The sequence below is a fragment of the Aquarana catesbeiana genome, linkage group LG13 (assembly GCF_042186555.1).
Source record: "Aquarana catesbeiana isolate 2022-GZ linkage group LG13, ASM4218655v1, whole genome shotgun sequence".
Classification (NCBI taxonomy): Eukaryota; Metazoa; Chordata; class Amphibia; order Anura; family Ranidae; genus Aquarana; species Aquarana catesbeiana.
In genome coordinates, this window is record NC_133336.1 from 67,833,326 (window position 1) to 67,844,697 (window position 11,372).

At 49.7% G+C, this 11,372-nt stretch overlaps 1 protein-coding gene across 1 annotated transcript in view; it reads right to left on the bottom strand.

Annotated features, from left to right (window-relative positions):
- ATG14 (autophagy related 14) overlaps positions 1–7,745 on the bottom strand; it is an 80,914-nt gene extending 73,169 nt beyond the window's left edge. The window contains exon 1 of the mRNA XM_073609347.1: positions 7,448–7,745. Within this exon, the coding sequence (XP_073465448.1) occupies positions 7,448–7,725 (278 nt within the window). The 5' untranslated portion in view covers positions 7,726–7,745. The remainder of the gene's footprint in view (positions 1–7,447) is intronic.
- Between the last annotated feature and the right edge of the window lie 3,627 nt (positions 7,746–11,372).

Consider the following 11,372-nt stretch of genomic DNA (forward strand, 5'->3'; position numbering starts at 1 on the left):
TGTGATGTGTTCATATTCTATACAGGGTTCGGGGTCAGTTTTCCACCGTTTAGTGCTGCCCACCACCTAATGGTAAAGAAATGGAGGCTTACCAGAAAGCCTGTGACCGCCCTTACTCAGGGGGGGTCAAAACAGGCTTAGTAGAAGTAGACCACCGAGGGAATACTCCAGGACACACTGCTGGGAAGAGACACCAACCTCCTGCATGGACGACCAGCTAGCGACAACTTGAAGTGCTTCACAAGGTACTGTCCCAGGATCGCTTCTCATAGAGCAGTCAGTAATTGCTTTTTTTTCTCTTCTGATCTCTCTCTGATTGGTCTCTGAATGGGAGGTTCTGCCTTCATTAAACCCACCTGAGGCCCTGAATCTTCTCCAATGAATTTATTTTTGCGTGCCACATGGTCCAATAACCTACCAACCCATGCGGAAGCCACTGCTGGACCCATAGCTGCAGCGTTGGCAACCCATGCTCTGCATAACAAGATTTCTGACCTTTTATCCATCTGATCCTGGATGTTTCTGGAATCTTCAAAGGAGAGATCCAAACGTTTGGATACTTGCTCTAAAGAAGCATCCAAAACGTAGAATCTTAAAGAATTTTTCTTCCTCTTCTGCCTTAAACGGACATCTACGCTTCCAGGCTTTTAGTTTTAAAACTTTTCGCTCTGGTTCCTTCCATTCTCTTAGGATAATATCCTTAAGAGATTGGTGCACTGGGAAAGACTTGGCCTGAGGTTTTCCGAGTCCCCTGTACAGTTTATCTTGTGCCGAGACCAGAGTAGCTGGCAGCTGAATACCCTTAGAGGTAAAGATAGCTTTGAGGAGACCCTCCATGTCTTCGGCTGTGAAGAGATGGCCCCACTGTCTAGAATCAGACAGACTGAATTACCGGGACCCCTCAGTATGGCTTGCCGAGGTCCCATCTTGAGAAGGGGAGCTCTCCCTAACAGAAGGGGCTTTGGAACTGGGCCCATCTCGCTTCTCAACAGAGGCTCTGAATGACTGGAGGGTCGCCAGTATCTCAGCCTGAAGCACCCGGCATTCCTTCATAGCCTGCGCAGACTCCTTCCCTGCTAACCTATAAATGCATCTAAAGCAAAAGGGTTTAGAATGGTCTGGCGGGAGTTTTTCCATTACAATTACCACAACGCTTAGATTTAGTTGTGGCTTTCCTAGACCTACTGGCCAACCCCTGAGCAGGGCAATCCGTCTCTGAAAGGCATAAAACAAACAATACCCTGTGTCAGCCATTTACCCTTTCAGGGTATCCTGTGGGGGGAAAGGAAAAAAAAAAAAAAAAAGGGGACCACCCCAAAGCTTCTCCCCCTAGCAGCCGAGTCAATCACCCCCTGTGGTGATCTCTGTTGCGCCCAATTTTGGTCAATCCTTCTAGCTGACCGACCACCCAGGTAAGATCGCTTCTGGAACGGTTTGGGGGGACACAGGACCGCAGACCCCCGCTCTGTTACCGCTTTTATGTGTCTGTCTCTCAGCTTCTGCCGCGCTGTTCGCCGCCATTTTGCCAAAGCCGAGGCCGGCGGAAATGACATTCCCATGAGTGCGCCGTCCACTTCCGGGCATGTGCACTCCAGCTTGAGGGACGCCGTGCTCACAGCAGCATGCCTGAGCTCTCCTGGCGCCGCGCCATCCAGACCCGGAAGCCATGTCTCCAGCGACAGCATGAGGGACTCCACTCTCCACCTGCTCTGCAGATTTGCATACAGTGCAACTCCAGTGGCCCCTCCTAAACCATCTGCCACCGTCAGGTAGGAGGGGAGAGTGGGATGCAAGGTCCCTGGGGCTGTGGAGACCCTCACTGTGTCCACAGCCACCAGTATCTCAGGGAGGGGAGAGGGGGGAGGGGGGAGGTTGCTAAAAAACTTCCCCCGCCGTTGCCATGCCTCCCTGAGAGATTTCTAACAGGGAATGATTCCCCTTGGAAAGAGCAGAGCTCTGCCAAATTCTGCAGCCACCACAGGCTGCCTTAATCTGACTTCCTAGGGGGGGTGACCTCAGTCCCAGACCTTGGTCTGTAAGGAAAGAAAAATATAACAATGGTTTTGCTGCCATCCTGTGGGAAACACAATCAATAACTGAGGGACAGAGGGGCCTTTTGAACCTTGTTGTTGATTGTGTTTCCTGTCAGGTGGGACTCGTCATCTCAGGTGTGCCGTCCTGGAAGATGACTGGAGAAATTGAACTTTTTGGCCTAAAAACAAAAAGCTACGTGTGGCGGAAATCTAACACTTCAGATCACCCTGAACACACCATGAAACACAGTGGTGGCTGCATCATGTTGTAGGGATGCTTTTCTTCAGCAGGGACAGGGAAGCTGATCAGAGTTGATGGGAAGATGGATGGAGCCAAATACAGGACAGTCTTAGAAGAAAACCTGTTAGAGTCTGCAAAAGACTTGAGACTGGGGCGGAGGTTCACCTTCCAGCATAACAACGACCCTAAACATACAGCCAGAGCTATAATGGAATGGTTTAGATCAAAGCATACTCATGTGTTAGAATGACCCAGTCAAAGTCCAGACCTAAATCCAATTGAGAATCTGTGGCAAGACTTGAAAATTGCTGTTCACAGACGCTCTCCATTCAATCTGACAGAGCTTGAGCTATTTTTAAAAAAAAAAAGGAAGGAAGAATGGGCAAAAATGTTCACTCTTTTGACTCAGGGGACTAAATACAAATGCACGCCACACTTTTCAGATATTTATTTGTAAACAATTATGAAAACCATTAACCACTTCAGCCCCGGAGGATTTTACCCCCTTCCTGCCCGGAGCACTTTCTGCGATTCGGCACTGCGTCGCTTTAACTGACAATTGTGCGGTCGTGCGACGTTGTACCCAAACAAAATTGACAACATTTTTTTTCCCACAAATAGAGCTTTCTTTTGGTGGTATTTGATCGTCTCTGCAGTTTTTATTTTTTGCGCTATAAACACAAAAAAAAAAACAAAAAAAAAAAAACAAAAAACACAATATTTTGTACTTTTTGCTATAAAAAATATCCCCATTTTTTTTTTTTTTTTTAAAAGCAATTTTTTTTTCAGTTTAGGCCAATATGTATTCTTCTACATATTTTTAGTAATAAAAAAAAAAAACGCAATAAGCCTATATTGATTGGTTTGCACAAAAGTTATAGCGTCTACAAAATAGGGGATAGATTTATAGCATTTTTATTATTATTTTTTTTTTTTACTCATAATGGTGGCGATCTGCGATTTTTATGGTGACTGCAACATTATGGCGGACACATCGGACAGTTGACACATTTTTGGGACCATTGGCATTAATACAGCGATCAGTGCTATAAAAATGCATTGATTACTGTAAAAATGTCACTGGCAGTGAAGGGGTTAACACTAGGGGGCGATCAAGGGGTTAACTGTGTTCCCTCAAGTGTGTTCTAACTAAAGGGGGGATGGGACTGACTAGGGGAGATGACAGATCGCCGTTCATACTTCGTCTGTTCATACAATCTGTCACGTCTCCCATCAGAGAACTGGGATCTCTGTGTTTACACACAGAGATCCCAGTTCTCGCATGTCACGAGCGATCGCGGGAGCCCGGCGGTCTCGTTCGCATCGGCTCCGGGGGCGAGCAGAGCACGCCCCTAGTGGCCGCTTAAGGAAGCGACGTAACATAACGTCGATTCGCCTGCCCATGCCATTCTGCCGCAGTAAAACTGCGACGGCTGGTTGGGAACAGGTTAATAAATTTCCTTCCTTAATTATGTGCCACTTTGTGTTAGTCTACCATATAAAATACATTTGCGTTTTTGGTTGTAACATGACAAAATGTGGAAAATTTGAAGGGGTAAGAATACTTTTTCAAGGCACTGTAGCTGCGTGTATGGAAGAGATCAGGTGGCTGTACAGCTGTCTGATCACTTCCATCTGACATGTCAGATTTACACACATTCCCGGCTGCTGATGTATTACGTACGGTGGTGGCAGTGAAGAGGTTAAATGTTTTCTTTACAAGCTGGGCGTTAAAGAAAAAATAAATAAATCAGACAGATCACTTTTACCACTTCACTACCAGTTTTGCACAGGTTAAAAAAGTACTGTTACCACGCGGTTTGGTGGCCACAAATGCGCTGCATTTGCGAGATGCAGTTAGGATGTCATTAACATTTATAGGCACCGGTACACGTCCCACAAAGACAGCACATCCACATGCAGTAAATGCACATGAAACACACCTTCCTGCCACCCTTAGTGCCCATTCACACAAGAACGTGGTGCAGTAAAAGTGTGTTACCTGCACTGCATATGAATGAGCTGCCTTTGCTAGATGACTTTGTTGTAGCCATCACATTGCAGCGGCTTGATTTGCTAAAGTTGTGCACTATAGGGCTGCAACTAACGATTATTTTCATAATCGATTAGTTGGCCGATTATTGTTTTGATTAATCGGATAAAATCATAAAAAGAAAAAGTGATATGCAATTTTTTCGACTATTGGTCGAAAATTATTGGGCACTATTCCTCCCGGGAACACCAAAGATGGGGCAGCATTAATCCTCTCGGGAACACCAAAGATGGGGCACTATTCCCCCCCCGGAACACCAAAGATGGGGCACTATTCCCCCCCCGGAACACCAAAGATGGGGCACTATTCCCCCCGGAACACCAAAGATGGGGCACTATTCCCCCCGGAACACCAAAGATGGGGCACTATTCCCCCCGGAACACCAAAGATGGGGCACTATTCCCCCCGGAACACCAAAGATGGGGCACTATCCCCCCCCGAACACCAAAGATGGGGCACTATCCCCCCCGAACACCAAAGATGGGGCACTATCCCCCCCCGAACACCAAAGATGGGGCACTATCCCCCCCCGAACACCAAAGATGGGGCACTATCCCCCCCCCCCGAACACCAAAGATGGGGCACTATCCCCCCCCCCGAACACCAAAGATGGGGCACTATCCCCCCCCCCGAACACCAAAGATGGGGCACTATCCCCCCCCCCCCCGAACACCAAAGATGGGGCACTATCCCCCCCCCCGAACACCAAAGATGGGGCACTATCCCCCCCCCCGAACACCAAAGATGGGGCACTATCCCCCCCCGAACACCAAAGATGGGGCACTATCCCCCCCCGAACACCAAAGATGGGGCACTATCCCCCCCCGAACACCAAAGATGGGGCACTATCCCCCCCCCCGAACACCAAAGATGGGGCACTATCCCCCCCCCCGAACACCAAAGATGGGGCACTACCCCCCCCCCGAACACCAAAGATGGGGCACTACCCCCCCCCCGAGCACCAAAGATAGGGCACTATCCCCCCCCGAGCACCAAAGATAGGGCACTATCCCCCCCCGAGCACCAAAGATAGGGCACTATCCCCCCCCGGAACACCAAAGATGGGGCACTACCCCCCCCCCGGAACACCAAAGATGGGGCACTACCCCCCCGGAACACCAAAGATGGGGCACTACCCCCCCGGAACACCAAAGATGGGGCACTACCCCCCCCGGAACACCAAAGATGGGGCACTACCCCCCCGGAACACCAAAGATGGGGCATTATTCCCCCCCGGAACACCAAAGATGGGGCACTATTCCCCCCCGGAACACCAAAGATGGGGCACTATTCCCCCCCCGGAACACCAAAGATGGGGCACTATTCCCCCCCGGAACACCAAAGATGGGGCATTATTCCCCCCCGGAACACCAAAGATGGGGCACTATTCCCCCCCGGAACACCAAAGATGGGGCACTATTCCCCCCCCGGAACACCAAAGATGGGGCACTATTCCCCCCCGGAACACCAAAGATGGGGCACTATTCCCCCCCGGAACACCAAAGATGGGGCACTATTCCCCCCCGGAACACCAAAGATGGGGCACTATTCCCCCCGGAACACCAAAGATGGGGCACTATTCCCCCCGGAACACCAAAGATGGGGCACTATTCCCCCCCCGGAACACCAAAGATGGGGCACTATTCCCCCCCCGGAACACCAAAGATGGGGCACTATTCCCCCCCCCCGGAACACCAAAGATGGGGCACTATTCCCCCCCCCCCGGAACACCAAAGATGGGGCACTATTCCCCCCCCCCCGGAACACCAAAGATGGGGCACTATTCCCCCCCCAGGAACACCAATGATGGGGCAGCACCATTCCACCCGGTAAGGATGAGCTCCGGCGTGTTCGCATGCTGCACGTGCAGAGCCCGCCAGGAACTCGGCACTGCACAGCACTAATCACAAGCAGTGAAACATTTCTCGATGTGTGGATGCAGAAATCTGGAAATATCTCACTGCCTGTGAATAGCACAGCACATTGCCGACTTCCTGGCGGGCTCTGCACGTGCAGCATGCGAACAAGCCAGAGCTCATCCTTACCACCCGGGAACGCCAATGACGGGGCAGCACTATTCCTCCCGGGAACGCCAATGACGGGGCAGCACTATTCCTCCCGGGAACGCCAATGACGGGGCAGCACTATTCCTCCCGGGAACGCCAATGACGGGGCAGCACTATTCCTCCCGGGAACGCCAATGACGGGGCAGCACTATTCCTCCCGGGAACGCCAATGACGGGGCAGCACTATTCCTCCCGGGAACGCCAATGACGGGGCAGCACTATTCCTCCCGGGAACGCCAATGACGGGGCAGCACTATTCCTCCCGGGAACGCCAATGACGGGGCAGCACTATTCCTCCCGGGAACGCCAATGACGGGGCAGCACTATTCCTCCCGGGAACGCCAATGACGGGGCAGCACTATTCCTCCCGGGAACGCCAATGACGGGGCAGCACTATTCCTCCCGGGAACGCCAATGACGGGGCAGCACTATTCCTCCCGGGAACGCCAATGACGGGGCAGCACTATTCCTCCCGGGAACGCCAGGCTGCTAAAAGCATAGAAAGGTTCAAAAGATAGTACAAGCACTTCTTTTGCAAATGTTGCCACCCCAAACCCCCCTCTCCACTGGCAAAGCTCCCGGGTGACGCAATGAGAGGAGAGAGATTTTGCAGCTCCCTCTCTGTGACTCTGGAGATGATGAGGATGACATCACTTCTGGTTTCAGCTCTTTGTTTGCTTGGCTAGTGTCCAGTAAAGCAGCCAAGTAAACAGATCTGCATCTGATCATCTGCACTGGAGGCCAGAGGAGAGATTTGGGGGTCTAATAGACCGATGACCTGTCACCGCTTATTGGGGGGGGGGTCAGGCAGTCGCCCCATAAATTGTGACAGGCGCAGTCCCCTAGGAGCAAATAATTTATCAGACTCATAACGAATGACCTCACAGTGACCCCTCACCTCCAGGGGACACAATGAGGACCCTCAGACACCCCCAGGTTGTCTCTACATGATCTAATCTTCACATACACCGCCACTGCCTAGAGCAGCGCTATCCCCCTGTGTGTCTCTGTCTGTGAAGAGGGGTGGACCGGTCACCATGCTCTCCCCGCTCACCTCTCGGTGTCCCTGCCGTCGAAGAAAACAAAGTCTCCGCTCTGAACACACTTGGCGCAGGTAAGTCTTCGGCGGGTGGTATTACACAGCGGGCAGCGCTCCACCGCCACGTACAGCCCCTCCGCGTCCTCCACCGAGTTCACCAGCTCGGCGTCTCTCCGGGGGGTCCCTCCGCCCGCCACCTCCTGCCAGCTCCGGGCTCCTTTCCCACCGGGGGACGCCATGACAGAGCCGTCTCTACAGCTATCACGTGGGACTTTGTTTTCAACCAAGAGCATGTTGGGAGAAGGGGGCGGGGACATCTCCGCCAACAAGGGGTTAGGGCTAGGACCAGTCACGTGACTGTGGGTCCTCTCACTGGAGGCTATAAAACCAAAACAAGAGCTGTGATTGGAGGAGGGGGAGGTATGAATTAGATGTGAACTGGATATAGCAGTCTACACTCACAGGACAGATTTTTATATATATATATATATATATATATATATTTTTTTTTTTTAATAACCAATGTACTTATATTTTTTTTGAGTTTGTATTATTTAAATGAACATGCTGTAAAAGGTTCAGGGACCCTGCTAACCACTGATAAAGTCAGAATTTGTCTGCTGTATACCAGCTTAACAACGTCAACAGCGGGCACTTTCACCTCCTTCCTGCCCAGGCCAATTTTTAGCTTTCAGTGCTGTCATGCTTTGATTGACAATTGCACGGGCATGCTACGTTGTAGCAAACTTAATTTTTATCATTTCATTCCCCCAAATAAAGCTTTCTTTTGGTGGTTTTTGATCCCTATGGGTTTTTTTTTAATTTTTTGCTAAACAAGCTAAATAATGACTGAAAATTTTGAAAAAAAAAAAGTTTTTCTTAATTTCTGTTATAACACTTTTTAACCGCTTGCCGACCGCCTCACACAGATGTATTTGCCCCGCCTATCGGGCATCGCCACGGGAGCGTGCCCACGGGGCCCGAGAACTCGATGTTCGCCAGCAGCCCATGATTGCAGTGTGGAGAGGCAGATCAGGGAGATGCCTTTGTAATCAAGGCATGTCCCTGTTCTGCCTTGTGACATGACAGAGATCCACTGCTCCCTGTCATCGGGAGCAGTGATCGCTGTCATGTCAATGGTAGCCCCCCCTCAGATAGAACACCTCCCTAAGACACTCTTAACCCCTTGATCACCCCCTTTCCTGCCACTGTCATTTACATGAGGCACGTTCCTCTGTCCAGTGAATCAATCTGTGAGGCTTTTTATGCCGACGTGATAGCCAGGAAAAGGCGAACGTGACAGAGAGACTTTTAATGGGAGACAACCCTAAAACACTCCACTCCAATTCCCAAGGGGGAGTGGGGAACAAGAGGGAGACTCCATTTGGAAAACCTCCACTTACGCTCATGTCTGAGCCTAGCGGCCCTCTTGAAGAATTGTTGGACAGGAAAAAGAAACCTAGACGGGACTAACCTGTGAAGGCCGATAAAGCTGACACTTGAACGCAGAGGGAGCGGACCGATGGGGCCAGGATTAGATCAGACTGGAGGAAGCCTAGAATATTTTTGAACTTCTAGATCACTACATGATCTGTCAGCAGCAGATATGTATTTGAATAAACTGTGACCAGATTCTCCTGTAAACTTTGTTTGCATTCATTCTTCTAGTATTCAAAAGGGGGGGGGTGACTCTAGAAGAGCAGCAGAAGACCTCTAATCTCAAAAACCAGGCCATCAAACACAACCGTGCTGGACATGGATGTAGAATTGCACCCAGTGACAGAAGGTCTGGCCTGAGGAAAGGGTGCACTGGATTCCGAAGGCTGAACTATGCTAGCAAGGGGAACCAGGGCCTAACTGGCCAATAAGGCATCACTGCCACTCCCTGTACAACCTCTGTTCAGAGTCTTTGTAGAAACCCAAGGTTGAGCAGGACTGGAAGGAACGCACAGGTCCTACTGCATTTCCAATGGTCCCTCAGGGCATCTGTGCCTGAAAACCTTCACATGTAGAGACCATTCGTTGTTGTCCAATTTGACTCTGGAAAGAAAGTCTGTTCGAATATTTTGGAACAAAACAATAGTCTTTGCGCTAAACGTATGGAGTCCACACCAGGAACACACTGACCAAAAAATTCATCATTGGAAAGTGTTAGAATTTCACATATCTGACACCCCACTCCTTGCATCTGCATAGAATATTTTGGACTCTGGGGACATAAGCCGCTGAGATGCAGGCTCGTTTCTTCTGAGCCCAAGACATAAATCAGCTCCGCTTCCCGTAATAGAGAACAGGCTGTGAGTCCCCTTGTCTTAACGTAGGAGACCACCATACTTTTGCCTAACCTAAGAGCACTGACGCTCCCTTCGTTATATGGTGAAAGCCCTGTAAGGTGCAGAAGGTTGCCGTAGTTTCAGAATGTTCAACACAATCTGAGAAATTGACAGCCTCGCCTGCCTTGAGCTATCCCTGACAGGCAGCAAGAACCCCCCATTCCGTAATGCTAGCATCGGACGTGATTATGAATTGGGCAATGGAATGGCAGATGAGACATTTTCTCAATTGCAGCCACCCGGGAACTTGCTCTCATGACTGAGGTTATGTAGATGACCTTAGTTCTGCTTCCTGGCTCCCACAGCTGGAAAAAAGAAAACTCCTTCTCGAAGGGCCACCTTCTCCAGCTTACACTTGACCCTTGGAACCATAGTGCTAATCATTTTAGACACTGAAAGGCGCACAGGTGGAAAGAAGACAGGACAGAGTATTCTGTTCCAGAACATCGAGATCCAGAGTCAAAGCAGTGCTCCTCTTGATTATATTGAGCTGATCCTCGAGGCACACAGGAGACTAAGTGGGCTCCAGGTGACTTTTCCAGATTCAGCTGCCATACGAATTTGAGGAGCATTGAAAGACTTGAGCTCTGGGCTCTAGAAGCTGCCCTTTGTTTTGGGACAGTAGGAGAAGGACATACATGCAACTATGCAGGCGTATGCTCCTTGTTTAGAGACCATAACAACCAGTAAGACCCTGAAAATACACAGGGTGATATTGAAAGCCCAAATGGCTGGAGCTGGAGATGGTCTTGACCTACAGTGAACCAAAAAGAACTTGCAGAAGTTTTCTACAATGGGCACATGAAAGTAAGCATCTTAGGTCTATTGAAAACAAGCCAGTCACCTGGCTGGACCCCCCATGAATCAGGGACAAGGTTTCCACCTTGACCTTTTCCTTTGCTGAAAATTGTTCTAGGTGCGCAAGTTCAAAAACCCATTGAAAATAATCCGAGACGAGGACTTCTGATGGACCATGCATGCCACAAAAGACCATTTTTACAGTACCCAAACTCAGTAGCTTCTTGGATACCCGAGATCAAGCTTTTAGCATACTTCTGAGGGGAAATATGGTCTCTACACCAGCTCTTAATGAAATCCCGACCTGATCTTTAAAAATGTGCAACCCTCGCACGCTCCGAACTTTATTCTCTAGACTGTCCTTTTCTGGCCTATTAAGCGCCGCTCCTGAGGCAAGAACCCAAGTTGCCAACTGTAGCCCGGTTTACGGTGCTATCCAGCTTGCCAAAGTTGAAGCTCCCTCAAAGGGAATGCTATATTATGCCTGTTAGAGACAGGATCAGTGAGCCCAGGCCCCAGCCATAGCACTCATTTGCTGTAACTGACAGGAGCATAACCCGCGCCACTATGTGGATGATGTCAATTGGAGCCTCACTATGGAAACCAACACCAGCTTCAGCTCCTGAACTACAGAGTTTCTGAAAACACTCTTGAATACTGCAAATCCTCAGTCCTATGCCTTCACATACCTGCAGCAATGACTTTCTGTGGCTGGGCTTAAAGCAGAACTAAAAAGGCAAAACCTTTTTTTTTCCATTTTAGATAGAGTAAGGGAGGGTTATAACCAGTCAGTTTTTTTTTTTTCTTTG